Source organism: Toxotes jaculatrix, chromosome 9 (assembly GCF_017976425.1).
Source record: "Toxotes jaculatrix isolate fToxJac2 chromosome 9, fToxJac2.pri, whole genome shotgun sequence".
NCBI classification, from domain to species: Eukaryota; Metazoa; Chordata; class Actinopteri; family Toxotidae; genus Toxotes; species Toxotes jaculatrix.
The window spans coordinates 16,374,860-16,402,347 of NC_054402.1; the positions used below are offsets into that span (position 1 = coordinate 16,374,860).

Below are 27,488 nucleotides of genomic sequence, written 5' to 3' on the forward strand. Positions count from 1 at the left end.
GATCAATACATGTATTAGCCCTCAGTCTATCTGAAGAAAAGAGCCCTGTACTGTAAGTTAACTTGGGTTCATAAGTGGTGTATTGGTAGCAAAACAACTACGTACATGTGCGCGTGCCTCTGTTTGTACACGTGCGTGTGCGTTTTACATGCGCGCGCACTGCCCATATCCAAGCCTTTGCCTGCGTCGTGCAGCTCGTTACGTTTGATCCACGCGGGGCTCCTGCGCCTGCACTCAGCACTTGGCGGACAGACGCGCAGGGCAGGCAGTGGTGTACTGCTGCTGCTGATGCTGCTGCTGCTGATACCGCGGGACTCAGTTCCTCACAGTCCTCCTCCTGTCACGGTGAAACAGTCTGGGATTCCTTCAGTGTTCGGTCGGGGATGCGCATCTGGACCCGAGAGCGTCCCAGGGACAATTACGCGTAGAGGCGCTCCGTTGCACTTCTCCCTGTACCCCTGCCCCCCCTCATAGGAATTAATCGCACCGGTTAAGGACAGTTTGCCTTTTTAATTTTTTGACAGAATGGCAGGTGCAAAGTGCCTTCTGAAAACGCCGAGGTAAGAGAGTGCTTGTTATCCCGGGATTTAACAAAAGAAATATCGATGAGCAGTGTCGTGTATTTCCAAACGAAATCAACGTGATGTCTCGATTGGCACTGAAATTGTATGTCTGATATTCACTAGTGAGCATCTACTTTATGGAGTTTTTGCTGCATCTTTGGTGCCACTTGAATATTTGTCGTCAATATTCCATATGTGGAATAGCTGTGATATTATATTTCAGTGCACAATGTCGTTTATGATGGTACTGAATCAAAGTGTAGTGATTTTTATTTATTTTATTTATTTTTTTGGACTGTGCAAAGTGTGTCAGTTTGTGTTCAGTGTTGAAAGAGCGCACCAAAAATCCACGCAGAGCGTTGCAGAAAAGCCGCTTTCACAGTGGACTCTCAGTGTTTGTGCAGTAAACAAGATATTTCAGCTTGTCTGGGCTGACTGATAGAAATGTGTGTCAGGGAAGAGAAGTGGGCAACAGACAACTAGAAATGTTCAGTTTTCACATATCAGTATTAAGCTTCAGTCCTAAGTTAGAGGCTTGTTTTTTTTTTTTTTTCACTATCTAAACTTTCCACACTGATTATTTAGTCCGGATGAAAGCTTTCCAAAGCATCTAAATCCGAAGTTGCCTGTTTGTGCACCATTAAGCTGCCCTGCTGGACTCTGAAATCTGGCAAAATCCCCGGTCCGCTGTTGTAAATTACAACAGCGGACCGTGGGGCTGTCCTTGAAAGCCAGACATTTCAGGGGTTAATTGTGTCCTTACATCAGGCTTATATGTCTGCTGGGTACTCGGGGCCCCGGGAGCACAAGAGCGCAGCAACCTGTCAGTCATCACGGTGTCGCGATGAAAGAAAAAAAAAAGGTCGTTAAACTGAAAGATTAGAAAGGAGGTCGTGCGTGACAAATCTGTCCCGCTAGTCTTCTTCAGTTCTCTGAGAATATCACTCAATATTTGCACGAACACCTCAGACAAACCAGGCTACAGTGTGTTTTTTACGGTGTTTTTTCACCTCCATTTTTTACAGGGTTATTCGCTTCCAATTTTCTGCATGCATCCAACATATTCACCGCAGAATCATTGCTCGTGTGTGTCTGTGTGTGTGTGTTGGATGAGTGTGGTGATGTGTGCCTTGCAGATACAGCGGCCTATTTAAAGCACATCACATCCACTTATCTCCGGCACATCATTTTTTTTCAGCGTGTCCTGCCATTCACAGCAAACTCACTTTTCCTGTGACACAAATATTTACATCAGACATGTTCATTAACTGCAAATAGATACAGTGGCGTGATCCCTAGGGGCTTTCAAAATGGAATGCTTTTAATTTGCTTTGAAATATGTGGATTACAGAAAAAAAAAAAAAAAAAAACAGCTGCTCCTATTTAAATATGCATCCCCAGCCTCTTTATTTTCCAAATTGATCCTCATTAATGCCATCCCAGATAAGCTTCGATTTGGCTTATCTCAGTGAAAGCATGCATGGTGGATAATGACACCTTCCTGGGATTTTTGAGTTTGCTATTTTGTGTTTTTAGGCTTGCTGTAGTCTGAGAGACATCCTCATCCCTACAGTTTGTTGAATAATTTTGTCTTATGCACCAAATGAATGTCACGTGTTGCGTTTCCCTGTTTGTCCTGTTTTAATCCTCTGTCGCCATTGCTGTCAAAGTCAAATTTTGTGATTTGGCAAAGTGGCCACGGATTTTTGACACTTCAATGCTTCGTTGCATTCGTGTGTGATATCAGTTTATTTTCTCATGCAGAAATTAGAAACTGGCTGCAGGCTCTCTTGGAGACACTGATAGCCTTCAGCAAAAGGCTGCAATTCACTAATGGGTCCAATCTGATGTTGGCTTTGCCTCCATGCCAAGGAGAGTTTGGGTCATGAGTACATTTATGTGGATCATGCAGAGAGAGAAGACATCACAGACATCACCAAAGAAACTTATTAGCTACAGTGTCCTCCCATGAATAATAAAGTGATAAAAAGTTCTTGACATCCAAAGACCAACACCTAAAACCCTTTGCCTTCTTCATTAAATAGTGGGAAATGTCACCTTGGTTGGCTAAACTGGGGCATTTAGAAGCTGTCCTGACCCTGGGAATGATCTAGGTTGAAACAATGAAGTGTTCAGCTCAGAATATTGAAATAATTTTCCTGTCTGTCAATAGTTGTCTGGTTAACTCATTGGAAAAGTGCCAGATGCTGTACAGTATGAACAAATGTGACAGGCAATGGGCTGCTCCAGTCAGAGCGGAGATAGCCCGTCCTTACTGATCCCAGACTTCTTACAAAGGGAGGTGTTGAGCGCTTGACAAGAACTTGCTCTGACAAAGTCAACTCCCTGCCCTTTTTGCCTTGCAGTAACTTCCAGTCGTCTGCCATGTTTGAAGGCTCAGAGTCTGTCGAGGTGGAGGGAGGCAGCACAGACAGCACAGTGGCCTCGTCCATCAGCGCCTGTAAGAAGGTAAAAAACCAAGCTGGGTCTTGTGTGTTTTGTGTTTGGATGGAGGTCTACATCTGTCTATGTGTGTCCCTCTGTTTGTCTGCTTGTATGTCCACTTTTCAACCAATTTTTGTTTGTTTTTCTTTTTTCTGTCTTGTCTGTGCCTGTGCACCTGTCCTTCATATCTGTCTCCTCGTCACTTTATCTGTTTGTGTGTTTCCAGCCGTGCAAGAGATTTTCATTTCCTCCTCCGGGGTGCCCGTGACACCCAGGGGTTGTGTAATAAGAGGAACAGCCAGGCCCTCGGGTCAGCCCAGTAGATTTATCATCTCCCGGTGCCAGAAAGACAGGAGGGGAAATAGTACAGATCAGTGGGCTGAGTTGGAGGCTAGATTGAATTTCCTTTTAAAGTGTGTGTAGGGTCTATATGTGTGTGTCCCTTACTGTATGTGTGTATGTGTGCAGGTGGACTAGCTGGTGTGTGTTCCTAATTAGCCTACTGCTCATGATCTTAACTGACTTCCACTCCAGTGTCCTGTAGAGACACAAGGTGACGGCTTTGTTATAATTGGGCCTCGGGCTCCGCTGACCTGTGCCAGCAGCCTCTGATATGATCGCTTGCTGTGAGATCAGCTGAGTCTACGTCACCTTTACCTGGACGAGGGCCTGCACAGATGGCCTATTCCTTGGGGGTGCAGGCATAAGGGGGCAAGATTTGTCTCTAAAAATACAAAGTGAGATGAGAGAACAACGCACACGTAGAATCTGTCACATGTCAAAGTAACTGCACAAGAACTATTTTATTTATAGCGTGTGATTTTAATCTTTTACCTGCTGTGTTTTAATAGTACACACTGTTTTTATACACAGGAAACTTCCTTCTTCCTGTTTTCCAAATAAATAAATATAAATCTACCATATGGTGGAATTCTAAAGCAGCAAAGTCTAAATGAGCGTATCAGTCACAAACACGCTCGCTTGTCATTGACCAAAGCAGCTGTATGACCGTAGGTGACATACAAAAAGGCTTCATTAAAGTGTCCCTCCAGGGAGGAGAATATAACTGTGGTGTATATATAATGTGCAGTGTCTGGTTAGCTGACAGATTATTGATCCCGTGTTGTGGACACTTATCCTGAAGGAAAGGTTCTGGAGAAAGGTCAATTGATCCCATCAACCTGAGGAGGGAAAAACAGACCGGCAGATGAAAGTCGATGGGTGACTCAGAAGGTGTGTGCGTGTGTGTGTGTGATTTCAGTGCTACTGTACCTGAGCAGGGTTTATCTGTGAGCTGCAGGTGCTGTGCAGTAACACTGTGCTGGACTCGTCCGAGTACTGGCTGAGGAATGAGAAAGCTCTGTGCAGACTGGGCCTGCTGGATGACGACACGGAGGGCAGCTGCACCATGGTGAGTACCACACTGCACTGATGATGAAACATGCGCACACTTTTGGCAGCAAAGATGGACCAAGTTAAAGCTTCAGGAGGTACCTTTGTGGCCTCAAGTGACGGTGAGGTAACGGTTTGGATTCTGAGGCGGAAGAGATGTGAGATGACACCTAAAAGCTGCACTCTCTTCAGTCTGCTTCCTCCGAGCAGTACATGGAGATGGTGAGAAAAATGTCTTTGCAGCAGGTTTACTGGTGATATTTAGCTGACAGTTTTTGCACACAAGGTTCGATGCGTCCCTTGTATTGTGTTGAGAGGGCGTGTTGACAGAACAGATTTGAATTAGGCCAGTAAAAGGGCTGAACTGATATTACTAAAAAGCACAACTGTGAAATATTTCCTTTACCCTGTCTCTAGAAAAAAACCCAAACAATGGAGAAATACTTGTTCTGTATTTTTTTTCTTTTTTTCTTTCTTACTTTTTATGTAGCAAAAGCTTGTGTGAGGAGTTAGTGGGGAAGGCGGAGCTGACGTTACACATAAATACACCTGAACATCTGTGATATTCCCAGTGTAGCTCCACTCCTTCATAGCTGGCCATACTGCAGCTGTACTGGAAGCAGTTGCCGTTTAAATAGCAACAATAGAACAGATCAAAATCCTGTCTTTACTGACCCCAGAGTAGTTTAGGTTCTTATCTTTCTGCAGTGATGTGGAGGCGTACTTTAGGGGGACAGTACACTGTGATGTCACTGTTAGGTGAAGCTCATAGGTGTCATGTAAATGAAGAAAGAGAAATATCACCTTAAATGACTTGACTTGCTCACGTGACTTGACTTGCTCACGTCGTTGCCAGTTCTGTGAATGAAAAGAATGATTTGGCTTGTTTTTTTGTTGTTGTTTTTTCCATTCTTGAAAATTGGTTAGAAAAGTACATTTTATTTTTGCTTCTACTAATGGAATATAATTTCTCCTAAGCACTTTGCTGCTTTGAATAGACCAGAAGATTTTCTTTGAGCAGATGCTATAAACTGTGCAGCTGTATTCTGCAGAAAGATTGTTAAAAGCTCAATTTAGTCTCAGCAGGTCCTTGGTAATCAAACAATTAAAGGAAAATGGTTTTGTGTAGTAGGTGCATCTCTGTTGTGTTAATTTTCTCACAATCTGTGACTGAAAATAAAAACGCTGTCAGAAAATAGCCTTCATAGATCATCTCTGCTGTAACACAAGGTCTTGAGGGTTTCAGTAGTTTAACTCTCTCCTTGGATTAGGATAACTATGCTCTTGCTGGACTGCTTTCTACTCTCTGGACAAGCCAGCTCAACTGCAGGTGGCCTTACAAGAAAAATCAAGTTAATGCCATTGAATTGAGTTTGACTGACTAACAGGAATAGTACACAGCTGTACACATCTGTTAAATAATTTATTTTGTTATGTCAGTCTTTATGCATGTGTTGAATACAGTTACCTACAGATAGTAATCAGCTGTGTGTCAAGCAGTGCTTCTTCTCAACATAATAACATTCACTTGATAAGAGCTATTTAAGCCATTAGATTACTTAATGTAAAAATTGTTTGCTTTACTCTGACTCTTATTCTGTATTTACAGTGTTTTAATCTCTGTAAATATCACCCCCTATTTCATAATCATGTGTACCAACACCAAGATTATTAATCACAATCAGCAGCACACCCAGACATACAGACATCAATACAACCTACAACAACCTCGGTACATGAATTCAATCAGTATACCATAGCTGTGCCTTTTTATTAGTCACAAATTCAACAAATTATGTGGTCGTCTTTGGCACAGAGTTTAGACTGAAATGCCCAGACTGAGAACTATGTACATACAAGTAGAATTTAAAACCCCACTTTTAATTTTGTGTCCTGGTACATCATGTTGTTAATGAGCCATTTTCAGGCTCTCTTTGCCTTCTGTTCAGTGCATGCTGGGATAGATTTAGCAGAAACACAAATCTTGAAACATCATGATGAAATTATGATGGCTATTTGCGGGGACACAGAGAGGCCGACACTTTTACATCTATACTATAAATGCTATAAATGCTTTCAGTCTTTATGAACACTGATTTACACCATTGCATTAAAACTCCATCCAGGCCTGCAGCATCATTTTAACGTTTCCATTCTTTACATGTAGTCATGTATCACCACAGTAGCCAGAGGTGGGGGATATTTTGAGGCAAGAAGCAGCAAGTGACACAACATTGAAGATAATTCATCGTAACTGGCTTTTAAAAACATTTTTTTTTAAATGACATTAGAATTTAAAAGAGGGGTGACAATTGTCAAACCAAATTACTCATCTATAGTTCCGCAATTTTTTTTTTTTTTTTTGTAGAATTTGACATTTAGCAAGAGTATTCTGGGCATGGTGAATGTGAGAATTTATAAAATAAATCGAGAGAGAAAGCTAAAAAGAGATAGGCTTTTAGCTGCAGAGGACACACATGCTTAATCCTCTCTGTCACCCAATTCTGATGTGTCACCTTTGATCACTCATTCATTTTAAATAGTAAGTTAAGCATGAATTGCATTCAGGATTTACATCACACAGGCACACAGTTTCTTGTTTGTTAGGAGGAATAACGGGCGATCAGTTTGGTTTTACAACAGGAGTGGTAAATGTTGTGTGATACATGGAAATGATCAACGCTCTAAATAAATGAGCAACCAAACCCAGGATTTTTTATGGAAGATAAGATGTGGCTCAGGGTCTTTATTGTTGTTGGGCCTCATTAAAGAACGTACCTGAAAATACATAATCGTTTCTCTCAAATAAGATCATCTGAAATGCCGTTTCTCAATGAGAATTTTCATCCACACTTCAGTGACAGCCTAATGATAAGTCTGAATTTCACTCCCTCGGCGGTGAAGTCAGTTTTCTCACCTTCTGCTTCCCTCTTTGCTGTTTCTTTGGTTTTTCTGAAGTCACACCTGTAGACTCAGGGCAGCACCATCTCTGATCCACGACCCACACCTCACTGCTCAGAGCCTCAGCTTAGTGATCCAGGTTTAACTGCAAGAGTGTCAGTGTCAGTCTCACAGATCTGGATTAAGTCTAGTCTGTAAAAACATCTTCCCACAGAGAGATGCTGAAGTACAGTACAAGTGTACAAGTACAGCCTCGCACATTAGTAGTCCTAGCATGGCTGTTAGTGCTACTTCTCTAGCTCTTTCATTTCAGTTTATAAATAACAAAAGGGTGTTACAGAAGAGATAATGGCTTTTAAGCTTTACATAAATGATGCCATTCAAACAAAACTGTGTTGAGTTTGCCCTCAACGCAAAATCGTTACTCGAGCGAGAGTTTCTTTTTTTATATTTTTTTTATCTGGTCTGTCTTCTGCAGAATAAATGCCAGTAACACACAAAGTGTTTTGACATTTTTTTCCCCCATACTCTTCCCTAAAACATGCCTCAAGTATTTGATAATCATTACCAAGGTAACAGGAATAGCAGTAATTTAGCAAAGAGCACCATGCTCACACACTCATGTCGCACTTCATAAGTGTGAGCAGCCACATGCTGAATTGAATGTTCCTGAAACCACCAGACAGGGGCTATATTATCTAGAACAAGACGTACACAAGACTCTAACAACTGTGTGTGGGTTCTATCCAAGGTTTTTAATATTTCATACATCAGTACAGGTTTTGGCAAGTGCCGTGCTCATTCATTAAAGTTTAGAGGATTTTTGGAGGGCAGATGGTCTGTACATCGGCCCAAATTCCTTACAGACCACACAGATAGAGTCCCATAAAATAGATTTATGCATTGTTTATGCATCTCAACACTTTTTCTCCACATCATTCTTTACTTGAAGCACTGTTTGTGACGAGTGCCAACTTGAAAACAAAGACATGACTCGTGCCGTCCTTGTCTCTGCAGAGCAGGCCGCCTCTCAAGCTCTTACCTGGGTTTGGGATTACTCGAACAGCTTTATCTTCATTGTTCTTTTGTGAAATGTAAAAACAAAAGCTGCTTCATCTTCACAGTTTTTGTTTAAATGAGACAATGGTCATTTGTTTTCTTTAGTTTGTGTCTGCTTTCTAAGAACCGGGCTGGGGGAACCAGCTTTAATGTGAGTGCGAACAGATGCAGCCCCCGTCCTCCCGCAGCATCGCTCTCGGACTTTGACGTGACAAATTGCTCTGCTGACTCTCAATTCTCCATTCGGCTTTTCCGTTCGTTTACACGGTCAATCAATCAAACGGGAGCTTACAACTGATGACACTGTGTGAGAAATAAATTCTTCTGCCCTGGCCTGAACTGTACAGGGAGGCAGAAAGACAGCCGAGAGTGGAAAACAAAAAAAAAAAAAAAAGAAAAGAAAAGAGAGAGAAAAAGAGCGGATGAGACAATGAACGCTGATCCACAGAGAATGAGAGGAGTAGCCACAAAACCACACACACTGTTAATGGAGAGTAATACAAAAAGACACAGACCACAGGGTAATGAAGAGAGGACTTGTTTGTTTTCATTTTATTGACTTGGCCTTTTTTAGCTTCAATTTACCAAAGCAGTTGCAGTATTGAATGGAATTGTTGGGGCTTGGTTTAAGGTCTAAAACCAGCAAGTCTCATTTTCCTGGAAGCCGACTATTTAGAGATCTATTTCTGATAATCCAAATTAACCCAAATTAGCCAGTTGGGTTGAGTTTTCTAAGAAACTTTTGTTTGAGAGTTAAAAAGAAAAAAAAAATCAGTGTTTACGTATTCAGGAACAGGAATAGTCCCAAACAGTGAGTGCAGAAGGCCAAAAAAACTGTGAACTAAATAAAAGATAAAGGAATTGGATTTTCTGCGTTTCACTCTATCACCCACCTCTGGCTGCATCATGTTGTCACCTTTGATCACTCACTCATGTTTTAATGCATGAAGTCACAGAGAAGTGTCATGTTGCTGTGATAGTCACACTGAATTTCATCACACCCCAGAGAGATTTGACAGGGCAAGCATTTTTGAGGAGGAAGACGGCACCTTATTTTTTTTTTTCTTTGAGTCAAATGGTTATCTAATCTCTGCATCTGCTTTCCATTTTGTATTTCCCTTTGTTGCTGCATTTATTTGGCTTCTGTGAGTGTACACTTTAAGTTAAAATAGAATAGAAAATGAAGCAGTGAAAGTTACTTTGATGAACAAAAAGACCAAAAGAACAGGGGAAACCAGTAAAGTGGTACTTACAGATAAAATAAAATGGGAAGAATAGAGGTCAGCATTTATATTATGTAGAATTTTTTTTTAAACCAAACTTATTCAGTGAAGTATAAGTAAGTTTGCAGTGTCCCACCTCAGCACTGTCCTTTCCTCTCTGCTATCCGTCTTCCTGCTTTGAACCTGTGCTCCCCGGAGGAGAGTGATCCATTCATCACCGGATTCAAACACTTCACACTCAGGGAGTGTGTTGTGTCCTGACCTGTCGCTTTCCCAGCCCAGAGAGAGGGAGAACAGAATAAATATGCCATCAACCGCGGCAGGAGCACTGACTTACAGCAGGATCAGAGCAGGAAGATAAACCCTCTCCTTCTTTCTTAACCTAAACTTCTCCTCTGCACCTTTTACTTCAGACTGTCCGAACGACACAATGAGAATCTACAGTCCTTGGTGAAGGTCTAAAGTGTGGCCTCTTTTTAAATACTACTTATCATGTGTCCTTAAAAGTGAATATCTGTGGACAAAATGTGTAAAAAATTGGGAGTCTATGGATGAGTTTGTAGTGCAGTTGGACCCAGAGTAATCTTCTTAGAGGTCACAGGGCACAAGTGAGGTGTGGGGCCCTATTCCAATCCCCCAACCCCCTTTTCACAGGCAAACTTATTTAGTAATATGCACCGTACAAGAATAATGTCAAATGAATTAAAGGATTATCTATGGACTGAGGAAATAAGTTCTGTTGTATTGGACACTATAGGCACTAAAGATCAACAGATAGTATAATTAGGTGACTGTACATGCAATTTACTGACTCAGAAAAATCAGCTTAGTCTGAAGTCAAAAACACCTTATTTCCCTGGAAAAAATAAATTCTTATGGTGACACCTAGTATTAAAAACACTGTAAAAACAACAAAAAAAAACCCAAACCATTGCCATGAAAACACATCATGTGAGAACACATTCAAATTTATGCATTTCAAAGATGATAGCAGCATCTCAGCATCCACTAATCGTCCTCATAGCCAGCTGTTTGCCAGTTTCATCATAGTCCTTTACAGCTTTTTTGTTCTCTTGTATCAATCAATCAATCAATCAAGAACTTTATTTGTCCCTTGGAGGGCCATTCAAGGCACGTGAACAGTTTACACACAACACAATAATAGCATAGAATCAATAGATAGCAAGGAATAAATAAATAAAAGAATTAAAAATGAATGTATGAACATTTTAACACGTTTCTATCCATATTTACTGATACATGTATGATCCTCTGGTGTTTGTACATGTTTTCTGACCCACAGAGGGTGTAGACACCCCCCAGAGATCCTACACATCTTCTGTTTTTAACATTTTCCATAGCATAGCCATATTATTCATGCTGTGAGAACAACCAGGACAGCGTCAGCTTCTTGATGTTCTCTTTAGCCTGAGGCTCCAAGCTGAGCAACTCACAGCCAAACACTAATTCTATGACTGCATGTGTGTTTGAAAATCAAATCAAATAATACTGCACATATCCTATTTCTTTTAGCAGTAGTGTTGATCAAGTACACACTGTTTTCACATCTGTATTCAAGGATGGTATATCCTACAAGATCTTAGCACGTACTTAAATTTGTGAATAAAAAAATAAGGCTGTGTATAGTCACCAGTATGTGAGATCATCTCGCCTGTCTGGTTTCTACACCAGGACTGTGTAGCTTGTGGGTCGCAACACAAAATTAATATGGCAGAGTCACTGAGCCTTAAAGCTGTTTCCCCCCCAAACTTCATTTGAATTAAATTAAACTTAAAATGAGATATAATTGAAGTTGCCGGCCAGCAAGATAAGTCAAAGCACTTTATAACAGTGGGAGCAGTGTTTAGTTTTGTGATATCAAAGTGTGATTGAACCCTTGCATCAGGGACATTTTCCATGCAGCATCAGTAGGGCTTCACAGGGGTGTGGAAAATGGCAACTTACCTCAAATTTGATAATTTAGGACAACCACAGAAGACAATAACAGCACTAATGCAGGGGTAAAGGAACCTAGCTATGATTGCATGGTCAGTAGACGTCTTTGTGTGAGTCCAGGGACTGTGTCCTGCACTAATTTCCGTTGTTGTCCATTAATAGCACATTATTACACTGAGGGTCAGGGTCTGGGTCTCTGTAAAGCACCTTGAGACAGTTTTAATTGTGGAAGGTGCTATATAAACAAAATTGATTTTGATTATTATTTCAGTAATTCTTTCAAGTAGCCATATTCTATTATTGCTTTTGCAAAAAAGAAAACACACACAAAATATGCACATAGTAAAATGAAGCACTAAATATGCAGAATAATATGATAGTTTTGAGTTTCAAATCGTGCAAAAGAGCAAAAAGGAAAAAAAAAGAGCCACAGTTAAGGAAAAAAAGGGAGACAGAAGGACTGAGAGCAGCAGCTGTGTGTGGGAGGATCAGAGTAGTGAGCAGAGAGGGAGGGCTGCTGAGGAGGAATGAAGCTTTGATGGACCAAGGAGACTAAAATGTTTGTAATGGTTTCTTATATTGACCACATCTGTGCACGTAATATTATAGTGAAACTGTGGCTAAGTATCTGCATGAGCTGTATTTGTAGGTGAGTTTGTGTGTTTGTGTTTGTGTGTGTGTGTGTGTGTGTGTGTGTGTGTGTGTGTGTGTGTGTGTGTGTGTGTGTGTGTGTGTGTGTGTGTGTGTGTGTGTGTGTGTGTGTGTGAAGGGGAAATAAAGAAATTTGCCAGCCTGACAGTTTTGTATGTCCAAGGCCAAATAGGATTTCATGCATAAATAAATTGGGACAGTTGAACCCTTGTATTTGTTTGTGTGTGTGTGTCTCCATTGTTAGTGTCTCAGACGCGCACACACTGTACCTCCAGTGATAACATACTGTGGTTGAATCTGGCTGTGAGGTCTGTGGATCCGCACCAACTGAACAACTGAGAAACAACATAGCAGCTACTGTGCTCACATGTCCACTGATCTGTCTTCATGACAACTGAGCAAACTCCACCCGCTGATGAGACGTATGTGATATGGGTTTAAAGTTTGTAAACTAGAAAGTGGATGGTGCGGTGGAAACTTCTAAGTTGGCCTTGAGTTGGGATTATTTTGTCAAACTACTATTTTCAAAGTCAAGAATGAAAAAAAAGCAGCGCTAACACTTAAAAAACAAAACTACAGCATGTAACCTTTTTGTTTTATTGTATTGGGAGGAAAAAAAACACTAAGAACAACCTAAAGAGTCCTCGAGGTGGCCTTCATGTTACCTTGTAGAAACATTTATTCAAGCATTCACACTTCACTGAAGGTGAAACTAAAACATGCCTCTTTTGGTGCCACTTGCCTCTGAGTCTGCTTTTGAGATCCCCATTGCTGCTGTCCAGTTGGGTCCATCATCACAGGTGGTCGCAGTCACCTTGAGTTTCACTTTGGCTGACTGGACCTACATCAAGCACAGCTGTAGATTTACATGAGTTGAGCACCCAGTGAAGCGAGAAACCTTAGACAGACACTAAGAGCTCTGCTGCAGCTACAGTTTGGACACAACATGGTGCAAATACAGATGTTTATGTCAAGAACGGTGAACCTAGATGTGTTTTTTGTTTTTTAAATTGATACTTGAATTTTGATCTTAGATTCAGTGTGACCAGATTCACAATTCCAGATGACTTTAACATTCATAAATTCAGATTCAGAGAACTTTATTTGTCCCCGGAGGTCAATTTAAGGTACATTGAGCAGCATGAGGTGGAAAACGAGACACAAAATAGAGAAAAACACAATATATACAAAATATGTACAAAAGCAGGGTGGATAAAGCGCAGACAGGTTAAATGTAAACTGGGATTACAGGGATTATATATTTACATGTTATTGCAGCGGAAGTATGGATAATAAATAGTAATAAATAACCACAGTTCAACATATCACCTTAAAAGGTAATTATGTGTCAGTATTTTGTTTACAGCTTGTTTCTACTGCCCCCAAGTGGGGGTGTAGTTTTTGCTGTCTAAACTTCCAGGCAACACCACTTCTCCTAACAGTGTTATGACTGCCTCTGTCTGTCATCCCAAGCATTTTTCAAGCCCTTGAGTGTCTCAGTTTACTTTCACAGTATTAATTTACCCCCACATCAAGCTATTACTTTCACCCTCTCTCTCTGTACATCTTTCCCTGTCTCGCTCTTTATATTCCTCAGCTGATGTTTATGTGGTCAGACCTTCAGAGGCAGGCCGATGCAAGCTTGTGTCGTCTAGTATACGTGTGTAAAAGTGATAGAATCAGAGCATGTCCCTGGGCTCGTCTCACACATGGACACAGAGATGACTAGATGGTCCTCTGCGTCCCAAATTTAGAACAACTGCCTCATGGCTCTCTGCCGTCTGATGGGGGTTAAATTGCTTCAAACCTTCTCAAGGTCAAAATCGTGGCTCACTCGCCGCGCTTTTTCTTCAAACTCTGTGTTATCTGTAGGCGAGGCGTTGGCAGGGGGAAGATGCCGTCGCTGCTTTTTCTGAAATGATTTCCAATATCAGTGTAAGTGAATACTGCCGAGGTTGTCCTGAGCAAGGGCGCCGTACCTCCTGTTCTTATGTTGTGGTGTGGATAGAAGTTGAAGATGTGTATTAAACAAGCAGTACAGTAACATCTAACAGAACAAAATAAAACAAAAATCCATATTTCCATGCCAAGAATAGCTTGTATATTCAGAGTAGAAAGACTAAAATTAGAATTTAAAGGCCCTATTTTTCTCAAACTAGGGTCATCAAGTGGCAAAATCAGGCCATTGTCTTTGTCTTCATAAATAATGTGTACGTCATTGACATTTAACAGCTATTCTGACAAAACGGTCCTCGTCACACTCACTAAACTGATCGGAACAACAGACAAGCAAATGAGCAAACTGTTTGCACTCCTCAGGCTGTTGTTTTGAGGGAAAGGTAACAAAGCAGGAAGCCTCTTGGTATTCAGATAAATGTTACAGGTGACATATGCAGTCCACGAAGGGCAGAGGAGGAAAAACACACACACACACATTTGATCAGTTTGAGACAGGAAAACCTTTTCAAGTATTCTGTCGTTGTCACCTGTCATTGAGTTCACATTTTTTATACTTGACTGACTCCATTTTCATGCACCAATTTCCATCACATTTGAGGCAAAAGTTTGGAAAATATTATGTTTTTGACTGGAGGATATCAGAGTGGAGGTGAGGGGGAAATTGGCCTGTTCTGAAAGTGCTGCTTTAACGCTTCAGCTGACGGACAGTTTGGCTCATACGATCTGGCTTTGCAGATGGTTTTTGTTGTTCCCTGGTAATTGTTCCTTCTTAATCTTAGCTTTTACTTTGATGATTCAAGCCTAGACTGTCTTTTAAAGGAAGGAAATTATGCAAAGTTCTGCAAAATTACAGCCTCATTTTGAAATGTAAACTCATGAGTGCACTGACCTATTTATTGTAGAGGTTTTTTGCTTTACTTTCAAACCTGCAGCTAGAAAACAGACAGAGAACATGACATGATTTTTACAAAAGGAAATAGTAAAGAATATACATAGACCTTGATGCGGGAACTATTGTGCTGTCTATACCTTGACATGACTTTCAGGGAATAGATTTCATTGAATGCAACACAGATGCATGAAAAAGAGATGAAAATCATTCTGTCTCACAAGGGCAGAGGCTGTTTAGAAGTCTGGCAGGATGAATCAAGCTCACCTCAGGTAGTTCAAGGGAAATTATTTCAAACAGCGATGCGTGTCAAGATGTGTGTATAGATAGATAGATAGATGTTTTTTTTCTCAGGTCCAGAGAGGAGAGAAGGGGGGAAGATAGCAGCAGGTAGAGCGGATATATAGGTGGCAGAGGTAAAGGGGAGACAGCAGGATCCCCCCTGTGCGTGTTTTGCATTGGAAAGACTGAGACTGCCTCAGTGACTCACATTATGACTGGGTTTGATTAGTAGTGACAAGCATGGTGGCATTTAGACGTTAGACATATATAGAAAAGTATATGTTCGTGACTGAGACACAAAAATGTCACTTCTCCGAAAGCACTTCACAGTACTCTGCACGCACACTGAGTACGGATGCTCAAGTGGGAACTAACCCCCCCCCCCTTCAAATGCTGTTGGTGCCATGCTTTATCCTTTTAGCCACACAGGACTAACTTGGCTATGCCAACTTAGATCAGAAGCTGTGTGCTGTAGAATCAAAACAGCAGACGTCGGTTCCCAGAGAGTCCCAGACTCCCTGCACTGACATGAGGACTCCATCACAGACCATTAAACCTCCAGCCAGAGGCGAAGGTGGGTGAGGTGGGAAGAGAAAGGGGCACTGAGTGTTATAGAGGCAGAGAAGAAGAGGATACAGAGGAAGAGGCAAGAGGAAAAAGAAGGAAATGGAAAGAAAATCGTTGGTTTAAACCTTCTGCTAGGGCCCCTGAGATACAAGAGAGTCTTCTTAGAAAGGGCTCTGCCAATGAGAGACAGTGTCTTACAGTGGTTATTCAGACACAACAGGCAGCTGCTGTAGTTGTTAAATGGTGAGTCACTCAGAAGAAAGCTATCATTCTGCCTGGTTTGTAGGATTTGTACCAAAGCAATGGCACTTTTTAGTCTGCTCCTGCTTGGCTTTTGTGGTATAATCTGCCCGTCACTGTAACGCTCTGTTTCTCTTTCTCCCTTTCTCAGATCTGTTTTGTAAATCTGGATCCTCAGAAAACGGACTGTCGGGATGACAAAAGCATCAAGGTGAGCTGATTCCTCGTCCACGCTCAGTGTTTCCCAACTCCTGTCCCAACTCCACTTCCCCCCTGCTCCCCGTTTCTTTCCTGCCCACTTTTCATCTCCCAGGAGTTCATTGTATTTCACATATAAACATGGGCTCAGTTGCCATGGATTCAGGATCATTACCCAGAATTAGAGGGTTGATTTGTTCAGATAATATGCAGATTTTGCAGCCTTTTGCAGCTGGTGATGGCAGTGGTGGGCGATCAATAATCATTCCACATAGTTCAAGACTTCTTACAGGAAGGATTTTATAATTATGCATCTCTGTGTTGAAAGCGCAGAGAACACATTATGTTCAGTTGTGAAGTCAGTTGAAGAAAAGCTTTTTTTTCTTTCACCCAGCATTGTCTCTGTTCTCGGCATGTCTCCTGCAGAAACTGGCATCAGTGTCTCCAGATCTGCCAAAGCTTGTTGAATTACTCACTGTCCACCAACCGAAAGAAAATGAGATCCTACTGCTCGGTGGCCTAGAAGCCTCAGACGTCTGCCAAACACACCCACACTCCCCCTCTCAGGTGAGTTCACAGTGATGTCTTCAAACCCTTGCAAGCATTTTCAGCCTTTGAATTAACAGGCTTGGAGTACGAGGTAGAGTGCAAGCTGTTCTCTACTTTTGTACGGCAATTTTGTGTGATTAGATCTGAACCTTTTGTGCTGGGAATAATCCACAGAAGGAAGCACATCCATTGTATCTAGTTCCCCCCTTTTTCACTCCTAAAAACAGCTCCTTGTCTTCTGTAGCATAGAGCCACGAGTTACACAGAAAACCAACATTTGCATGTACAGGAAATAACGCTTGCAGATACAAAACAGTATACAGCTTCATGAAAAACATTTTTCATTTTTATTTCAGAATACTTTAAATAGACATAAAAATCCACAAATTTTTCTGGCTAACTAATATACCTTTCTGCTTTTATTGTATTTTACCTTTAAGTACACTCAGTACACACCCACTGTAACCATCGCATACACTTTTTGAAGCTCACCAAATACATCACAGCTTAAAACCACTGTTAGAATCAATACAGAGCCTCAGGAGCCTGCACAGACAATTAAACTTGCATGAGCAAGACCAGTGAGTTAATACTATATTGAATAAAAGGAAGAAAAACAGGCATGGGAGCTACATAAACCCACAAACATTTTATATAGACATTTATAACTTAATATCATAATTTGTGACTCGGTGTGTGTGTTGTGTTTATGCATGATTGCGTGTACCTTTGTGTGTGAATGCAGGAAGAATTTTGTATATACATGATGTGTGTGTATTTATGTGTTTCTGTGTGTGCATGCATAATAGGTATCTGTACATGTTCCATTCAGGGCGGGCAGCAGAGAAGCACAGGCGTGTGCCTGGTTCAGTGTTCAGGGCAGAGACGCTCCTCCCAACCCGGCAGCATCATCTTTGAGATCAACAAGTTCCTGATCGGTTTGCAGTGGGGAAAGGAGCGACAGCATCAGCAGGGCCGAGCAGCAGGGCAGCGAATCGAGGACGACACCAATCGCTCCATCTCATCTATAGAAGAAGACTTCCTGACTGCTTCAGAACACCTTGGAGATGACAGCGAGGATGATGGCCTCAGAAATGGTGAGCCTCAGTTCAACCGCTATAGAGGTTTTGTTTTCAACTGCGTTTGTGTGTGAGTTGACAAGATATCTCAAAGGAGCTTTTCAGTATTTTGACACACTACTTGTATATCAACTATTTTCTCTTAAGCCACTGGACTAAAATTTTTTTTTAAAAATTACAGGTGTCACATGATTGTCTGTCTCTTTCTGTATTTTGATTGAGATTAAGTTCCAGCTACAAATTTTAAACTTCAAAAAGTCAGTGCCAGCAGTGGTTATAGTGTTGACACATGAATGGTGATAACAATGGACGTGATGGTGATCTTACTACACTATTTTTCTCACCTACAAACTGTAATTTTAAGGACAGCAAAATACTTTCATTGCAAAATAAGAAACAGTGAAAAGCCACATTGACAGTAATTTTAAAAAATCAGCTTTTTTGACATTATTTCTGACAAACTAGAACTCACTATGTGATCTTGTAAACATTATTCTAGTCATGTTTTTTTTTTTTTTAATTCTGTATTTCTGCCTGGGGTTGCAGTAACTACAAAGGCAGTTGTGTAGCAAAAACTGAAAAATTATCTATAGTGACTGAGAAAGTGTAACATGAGAGAGAATTGTTTATTCATTGCCATTGTGTTACTCCAGTGGTGATAAAAATAATTATGTGAAATTTTGTCCAAGCGGAAATTGAATGGGACAAACAAGCCATAACCGAGCTCAGTGAAGGGTAAAATGGTAATATTCTACTCCTGCTGTGACACTTTGGGACCTGATGGAGCTACTTTCTAATCAGAGTGGACATTTTTCATTCCCTGTCTCTTTCTGCCCCCCCCCTCTCTCTCTTCACAGAGCCAGAGAGTGGTGATCTGGCAGAGAGCTTGGTAGAGGTTGCACAGAAACACTGTGTCAGACTTGCATGTCAGAGGGGACAGCTGGCCCATCATCAGAGCAGGGAGGATGCCGAGGTGAAAAGGGATCAACGAGCAAACCTCCATACTAAAGAATCCGCTGGTCACTACGCCACCAATCTGGCCGAGTCAGTTCTGCAAGATGCCTTCATACGCCTCTCTCAAGATGAAACCTCCTTTGTCTCTGAGGCTGCTGTCAGTGTATCCCTAGCAAGTTGTCCGTCCAGCTCCACTGGTCCTTCAAAGACCAAAGAGCCTTCCCAGCAGCGCACCTGCTCTTTTGAACTACCCAAGATCGTTATAGTTCAAAGCCCAGACAGCTCTGATGGAGCTGCAGAATGGCCCGAGACCCAGGTGTCTCATGTGCCTGACCAGGATATCACGGCCAAAGCCAGAGAGATGCCAGAAAATGGGGCGCAGGCTCACGTTCCCCACCACAGTGGAGGACACTCACCCAAACATGTAGAGGTGGCTTTGGCCTGTGCTGCCAGTGTCATTGGCACCATTACTAGTCCACAGCTGACAGAACAACTTGCCATGGAATCTGCTTCAGAAGAGGACACAGAGGAGGAGCTGCAGGACCCAGAGGAGACAGGTGACTACTCCCTCTCCTCAGCCATGTGTACCATGGCTCAGGTAGCTGGAGCTGTAGCTGCAGTGGAGATAACAGAGGAGTCAGGGGAGGGCGGTGAGTCTGATGCGGATTCTGCTGAAGTCTACACAGCATCCCAGGGTCTGATGTCTGCTGCCGAGGCCTCTGCCGCCTTCACGCTGCACTGCAGTGTGGCAGAGGGTACCAGCGTTGAAGCGTTTCGAGCCAACATTGCTGAGGTCCTACACAGGGAAGCAGCGGAGGTGCTGACTCAGCCACAAGGCTACAGAAGTGTAGCTCACTTGCTGGAGGCCACACATAACAAGATAGTAGATGGTATTACTTGTCCAAAAAAATCCTACATGGATGAAAGAGAGGTGGATGACTTAATAAACGAGGTTGCAGACAGCCTATTTAGGCATGCTTTAGAGAAAGCAAAAAAGAAAAAAGAACTGGAGGGGACTGGAAAAGATGCACCAAGCCTCCAGGTCTGTCTGCAGGACAGTGTAAACAATTTGTTGTTTGATATCCTTTGCCTGACACAGAAGAAAATTAGTCACATATCTAGACATGACCAAGGGTCAGTTGAGACCCACGAGGGCGATACTTGTGCTAAGGATCCTGCTTCCACCAAGGAGAGCAAGGAGCCATTACAATGCTTAGCTGGCCATAGCCAGCCCACTAATAGTGACAACCACAGTGGTACAGTGCACTGCACAGATAAGCTTACCATAGTTCCTGGGCTGAAGGAGAAATACGTGCTTGAGGAAAGTGATATCTATGCATCTTCCTCCCCAGCACACAGCACAGAGAAACAGCAGCAGTCATCATGCAGACAAATTCAGTCTAAATCCACCTTCTTGCCTGCTAAGGACTTCTCTGACCACCAGCAGATCCAGCAGGGCGGCGGTGGCATCAGAGAACCTTTTAGTGAAATCCCAGTTCACAGCACAGAGAAAAGAGGACGACTAGTGACAGGAAGTGACAGCAGACAGGCCTCCCTCACCCCCCAGTCATCCCTCAACTCTTGCAGTTCTCTGCTCTCCTTGAGAATGGACTCAGAATCCAGGACACCTATTACCTGCTACGCTGATGATTTAGCTGCTACAGTGGTGTCTATGGCCACAGAACTAGCGGCCATCTGCCTGGAAAACTCCACCGGGAAACAACCCTGGTTCTGTGCCCTAAAAGGGACGTCTAATGAAGGGCCAGAATCCTACTTGATTCCTGCTTGCCGCACAGTGCTGAGGAGGAAAGAGGGTCAGAGCAGCAACGCCGCCTCGAAGAAACATCGGGCACCGCGTCTCAGTGAGATCAAGAGAAAAACTGAAGAGCAACCAGAACTGATGGAGCGGCTTGTGAACCGGGTGGTGGATGAGTCAGTCAACCCCGATGAACCGCAGGACCCATTTGCCCTCTTCGCCTCAGAAGTCACAGCCAGGATCATGAACTGCCCTGAACTTAATGTGGTAGATACTTCCAAAACAGGCCAGCCACGCAGCAGGTTGCAGTGCGAGAGGTGGAGCCGTGGGAAGGCATCTAGTTATGAGAGCATTCCAGAAGAAGATGCAGACCCCTCGGGCACGCCCAACACCCTGGGACCTGGCAGTCGGTTAGGTCAGAACTTGAGTCGTGGTAGCTCAATCTCTAAGCAGTCCAGCTGTGAGAGCATCACAGATGAGTTCTCACGGTTCATGGTAAACCAGATGGAGACTGAAGGCAGAGGCTTTGACCTTCTGCTGGACTACTACGCAGGGAAAAATGCCAGCAGCATTCTGGCTGCAGCTGTGCAACAGGCTGCATCAAAGAAAAACGGTCACCTTAATGTCAGGGCTTCATCCTGCCTGTCCAAACAGTCTAGCACAGAGAGCATCACAGAGGAGTTCTACAGGTTTATGCTTCGGGACATGGATAAGGAAAACAAAGAATATGGAATTGCCAAGACTAAAGAATGGAGCAACAGCCTATTTCCCCCATCTCCTAGGACACCCTTCTGCATAAGACAGTCTTCTGTCCCAGACCGGCGCTCCTCAGACTCACGGCTGACTGTCAACTCACCTATTAAAGCCAACTCTTTTGACGGATTTGCCCGCAATGTGCATGGAGACACACTGAATATCTACCCCACCAATTCAGTGTCAGCCATGGGACTGTGTAAGTCAGACTCCTGCCTCTATCAAAGGGGTAAGACTGACCAGATTACTGATATGCTGATTCATGAGACCTGGTCGAGCTCCATTGAGTCCTTGATGAGAAAGAACAAAATCATTGCTGATCCAGAGGACAGCATTGAGCTGGAAGCTGCAGGAGACTCCCAGCCCCATGTGCAGCAGTTTGCCAATCGCCTGGCAGCTGATATAGTAGATATTGGCAAGTCTGCACTTGGGGGCCAGCAAGATGTAGCTGGGGGCATGCCTGGGTCACACCCTCGACCACACATGCCTGTTGGTGAAAGAAGGAGGGGGTTTAAACAATCTCACCTAAGTTGTAGTCGGAGTAGGTCTAGCCAGGAGCAAACTGCTTCTGGAGTAGGGTCCGGGGCTAATGACAGCTGTGCACCCCGCATGAGGGGCACCAGAGATGTACCACTGATCCACATTGAGGGAGATCAGAAGGATGAAGAGATGCTTATAAACGCTGGAAGGCCAGGAGGAGGACCTCAGGAAACCCCCTCAGACATGTCAGCTACCAAGCGTACGGATAGAGCTGCAGCCAACGGAAGCAGGTATTACACCGCTCACGGTCCTGTATGAGAGTCAGGCCTCTCCTCTAGACAGAAACCCTTTTTATAGCCCAGCAGCAGAATTATCATACTGTAGATGTGAAAAGTAGAGATGAATCTATCTGACAAGAGTAAGAGAGGAAAATGAAGAATCACATGGTTATTTTTAAGATAAACATCAAGAGTCTAAAAAAATCTGCACAGGCCCTACAACTGTCCAAGCTTACCAAAGCTATTTTTAGACGTTGATCAAAGAGTGGCAGGCACACAGAGGATCCATTCACGGGGAAAACTAATCTATTTTAGCAGTGTGTGAGGTTTGACAAACCTTTGGCTAGGCTGTGACTCATGCTGTCTGGGTGATGTACTGTGTGTGCTGAAAGCTTTTAGAGGATTCATCTTTTATCCACTGTGGGACTGTTGAACTCACCTTGATCAGTACAAGCTGCACTTACACTTGGCTAACACACTAAAATCACTAGACACTCATAGGTATTTAGATTGTACAACTAAAATAACAAGGAGTTTGTGTGTCGCATTAGATGAAAGCTTAATTGAGTTGCTTTAGCAGCAGGGTAGCTGAAGAATGGTGTTTATGTTAAGTCAGGCCATTTGTGCATGTAATCCTTCTGATTATTACATTATTAGACCTGGTCAGTCTTACATATCTTATTCAAACCAAACTGACATTTTAGTGAGACAAGGACTCAGCAAGGAGGTGAGATTCACTCTGATTCTAAAAACTCAAAGTGTCTGAGTGGCCTTTCAGAGGAGGCAGCAGAGCGTAGACTCTCCCAAAAGACATTTTTAGTGGATATTCTGGGGGTAATGAAGACTGGAGCAGTCCATGGTGCGTCTCAGTCTGGAATCAAATGAACCTGCTAAAAATGTATAAGTGGAAAGAGTTGCTAATGTGCAAGAGATGTATGTAGAGGAAAGTGAAACTATAATAACAAGATGTAAGGAATCAGTTGCAATCTGGTGGTCTTTTGAGTGTTTAAAAAATAATTTAGATGCAGAAAATAAGACACGTTCAACAGTGAATGAAAGGGAAACAGCTGAAAGGCCACCAGGCCACAGGAGAGTCACAATACACACTCCTTTTCACTTGACAATACATGTAATCCAGGAACAAGTAGAGTGCATCTGTTCATCCCTTGTGTGAGAGTGGAACTCAATCACTCGCCTAGTCAATAAAATCTGATTTCCCTCTGGAATTGTCAAGGATGGCAGCCCTCAATCATCTGATTATGACTTAATTTAATCAGTTTCCTGAAAAAAACAGAAAATCCAACAATGTCTCTGGGGAATGCAGTTTGCTGATGCATTAAAGATACTGAAATGAATTAGTTTTCTTTTTATGGTGTGCATAGTTATTTCAAATTACAAAGGCTTGTCATTTATCTGAAGTTACTATACTATCTAACGGTTTTACAGCAGAAACTGTCCCTTTTGAAAATGTATTGTAGTTTTTACAAAACTTAATCTTTGCTGAGGTGGAGCATTGGAACAACAATGGGAAAAAAACAGCCAGTGTTAACTACACAATACAGCAGACATTGTGCACATCTAGTCGATAGTCATTCGCACCATCTTGCGGTTTGCTTTCCCCAGCAGTGAGAGGGACAGGCCAGCTGTGGCGGTGGCTGCAGTAGTGAAGAGGGACAAGCGTTCTATGAGTGCTAGCAGTGAAGAGAGCATGGGGAGCTGGTCCCATATAACCCCCGAGGATGACCCCCACGAGGAGACCAGTAGTTTTATCCAGCTGAGCGAGGGGTCAGTAACCATTGCTCCTTGATACTGCTCCAAACGCTGCCACTCCCACCCTCACCCCACTCTCATTGGCCCATTGCTACTGACACTTGCGCTCTCCTGTGCCAATGCCACTTTACTCCCTGCTGCTGCAATATCCACGCCTGCTAAGGCGGTGTATGGCAGAGATGTCACTCTACAAAGCCCTCTCCATAGCTCGCATACAGGGCTAGACTCTGCCTGCACCCCACGCACAACTACCTGCAGTGGTAAGATGCAGTGGAAAAAGCCCTCTAGTTCAGAACATTTGCTACACCATTCTCTGCTTCATCAAATTCTCATCTTTTACCCAACTAGACCAACTTTTTTAACTTCTACCAAATAGTGTGGAGTCCCTGCTCAGTAGCTGAAATAAGGTAATAGTAGATGACGCCCTGCTTTCTCTTTTACTAATACGAAGCATCTTAAACTGCATGTTCAAATGCAATAATTTCCAAATGCGTTGACGTGTAGGGGAAAGGGGAAGCTGGAGGGCTCCATGTGTCCAGTGTGGCAATGATGTGAAATACCAGCTTGTTGCTTAATCAACTGCAAGGGTAGTTGTTTGCACCACCATAACACTTACTGCTCCTTGCAACCTCTCCATCTACCTGCTTACTTTAACTCCACCTCATTCCTGATCCGTGTTGTGACACAAGGGCACGGCTGCCAGCCCTGCCTGTCCACCCTAACCCCCTTAACTGCCTCCAACTCTCCTCATCCTCATACTCCAACAAGCTTGCTGCCAGACAAAAATCACCAGCTCTCCCACCTTGAGCGTCTGATTCTGCTGCAGCTGCTATTTATATGTTAATCACCAGCTAACGAACAACATGACCTGCATCGCTGCGCCTGGTTATTGTTCTCTTCACAAGTCAGCGATTGCGCTGGATGTCTTGAGAGAACATGAGAATGACGCTATCTCTTGTTTTTTTTTATTGGCTTACAGGAACGGGACCAGCAGCGCATCCAGCCTTGGCCTGGCAGACCTGGATGCTTTTTCTGATGTGCCCACTCAGAGCACAGTAATCAGGTAACTGTCACAGGGCAGAGCTGAAATATTTCTCATTAATGTGTCTCTCTCTGATGCCCATAATAATAGATTTTTTTTTAATATGACAGAAAGTATATTGCTTTTTCTCACGTTCTCACCCAGAGCTCAGCAGTCAGGTGACATGTGACTGTGGCAGGCTGCTGAACTAACACTCATGCACATGATATGAGAATATAGCTAATTACATATTCGGCTGTCATTCTAGCACAGATAATAAAGTTCAGTTTAACAGACATAAAAGCCTCTCCACTGTGCCACATTTCCTCTGTTGTATCTTAACTGCAAAATTTAAAATACACATAGATTAATAGTTTATGAGATATACTTAAAGGAGTAGTTCAACATTTTGGGAAGTACACTTATGTGCTTTTTTTGTGTAAGTTAGGTGAAAAAGCCCCATAAAAACACAATGTACCGTTTTTATATTTTTGGATTTTGTAAAGATTAAACAACTTTAGAGGTGCTGGTAGGCAGATTTTATTACCTTTGGACTGAGACAAGCTAGGTTTTCTCCCCGTTTCCAGTCTTTATGCTAAGCTAAGCTGCTATTGTCAGTAGTTTCATATTTACTGTACAGATGTAAGAGTGTTATGAAATTTCTCATCCAACCCTTGGCAAGGAAGTGAATGTCAAAATGTTGAACAGTTCCATAAAGTGATACAGTATTTTACTTTAACTTTCAGCTTGTATCTTTTTCCCCTAGCAGTGAGGAGACAGAGAAAGGCCATCTGGCAGGAACCAAGGAGAATGTATTTGGTAAGTGCAGTGATGGATTCTCATGTCATCTCCATGTTATCAGCTTGTTAATTATTCACCTCCTCCTTCAGCTTCAGCATCTTTCTACTCACTGAGAGCTCTTGAGTGACTCAAGGTACAGCATGTGCTGGGTGTGTGTGATTAATTCCTCAAATACTGGAGTAGAGGCGATTCTCCTCTCTGAATTAAGGAAGGTCATTAATAATTGAAAAGAGCCCAAAATTCCAGAAGTGTCTCAGCACAAAGTTCATATTTGTTTAATGACTTGCACTGCAACAGAGATTATCTCAAAGCAAAGCTGAGCTCACGATATTTCTATTTTATGAAACAGAACATAGTAAGTGGCTCTGTGTGAGTAAAGCAAAGAATGAATTGTCTGTGCAGTCCTACAGTGCTTTGAAAACAACATAGCTAACATTCAAGGTGTGTTATGCAGGGATGCCGTCTTAACACAGTGTGTCCTCTTACCTTTGATCTTTCAGAGAGCAGCTCAGTGAGGACAGCAGGTGGCGGTAGCAACCTCAGGGAGCTGTTGGTGGTAAACTGCGACCTCGAGCCAGAGTGCGTGGACTCAGAGCTGAGGGTGGCCCTACAGTGGATTGCTGCGTCCGAGCTGGGTCTTCCTGCGCTCTACTTTATGAAGTCCAAAGAGAAGAGGGTTGCAAAGGTAAGCACAACAAGTCAAATAAAAAACGTAAAAGTAGGCTTGTGTTATTTGAAGATTACACCCCTGCTGTCGGTCAGTCCCTTTTCCTTACCTCCTTGTTGATCCAGTGCTTGATGAAACGTCGGATTATATCACTTCGTATGTAACTGACTATTCCACTTTCAATTCACTTTATGTAGTATATAAATTTGTTCGCTGCCTTTTAGACGTTTTAGCAATCATATTGGTAACTTCTTTGGAAAAGATATATACATACATGAAGCTGATGACCCTATATTCATTGTTCGATTGATTGTGTGTTCTCTCAGTTCCAGAGGGTGGTCCATCTCATGTCTCAGAAAGCATGGCGGATTGCGGACTTGTTCAGCGCTGTGGTTCAGTTCTGTAAGCTACACGAGAAAGAGGAACAGGAGGGCAGGTCTCTGTCCAGCCTGTTTGATTGGCTTTTGGAGACCCTGTAGACCAGACTAGCTTCCCTCGTACTGCAAACAAAAACTCACAAAATGCTCAGTCATTCACTCAAATCTCTCCTAACTGTTTGCCCTACCCTGTCTCATAACACCAAGTGTCATCTACTGCAAGCTGAAAGCACAACGCGATCAGCATACTTGAGAAATTCACACTGCTCACCCATTCCTTGGAGGTTGTGCTTTTTTTTTTTGGTCTGTTCGCAGTCATTGACGGACTAGTCTCCCTTTAATGAAAGCATTGTTTTGTTTTTTTTTTCAGATTTACCTCTCTAGTGTGAAACACAAAGACAGACCAAACTGTAGGTGTATGGCTGGACGTTCCTCTTGGGAATGACCTAGCCTTCAAGAGGTTACAGTCAGCAGGTTTTAACTGCTCTAGATTATATATGAATATATATATGTTTACAGTTTCTCACAACCAAATTATGTGTTTATTTATTTATTCCAAATGAACACACGTGAAGCAAAGTACCAACAGAAGACAGGAAAATCAGGTTCAATTCTCCCCACAACTCGACATGCTCAAACCTTTTGTATCAAAACTACTTTGTAAAAGAGGCTGTTGAA

At 42.7% G+C, this 27,488-nt stretch overlaps 1 protein-coding gene across 1 annotated transcript; it reads left to right on the forward strand.

Moving 5' to 3' along the window:
- The first annotated feature begins 525 nt into the window (after positions 1-525).
- Positions 526-26,912, forward strand: LOC121187586 (SPHK1 interactor, AKAP domain containing). The gene is made up of 12 exons (XM_041046898.1): positions 526-560; positions 2,930-3,032; positions 4,309-4,419; positions 16,279-16,338; positions 16,752-16,892; positions 17,707-17,971; positions 18,811-22,186; positions 23,798-23,959; positions 24,924-25,007; positions 25,735-25,784; positions 26,267-26,451; positions 26,760-26,912. The coding sequence occupies exons 1-12, from the start codon at positions 526-528 to the stop codon at positions 26,910-26,912; spliced, it is 4,725 nt and encodes a 1,574-aa protein (XP_040902832.1).
- The last annotated feature ends 576 nt before the right edge of the window (positions 26,913-27,488 follow it).

Excerpts from the sequence above, each read along its gene's own strand:
- LOC121187586 (XM_041046898.1), top strand. The coding sequence starts at position 526 with ATGGCAGGTGCAAAGTGCCTTCTGAAAACGCCGAG. Across the intron at positions 4,420-16,278 it reads CGGAGGGCAGCTGCACCATG|ATCTGTTTTGTAAATCTGGA; the intron begins GTGAGTACCACA and ends TCCCTTTCTCAG. Across the intron at positions 26,452-26,759 it reads AAGAGAAGAGGGTTGCAAAG|TTCCAGAGGGTGGTCCATCT; the intron begins GTAAGCACAACA and ends GTGTTCTCTCAG.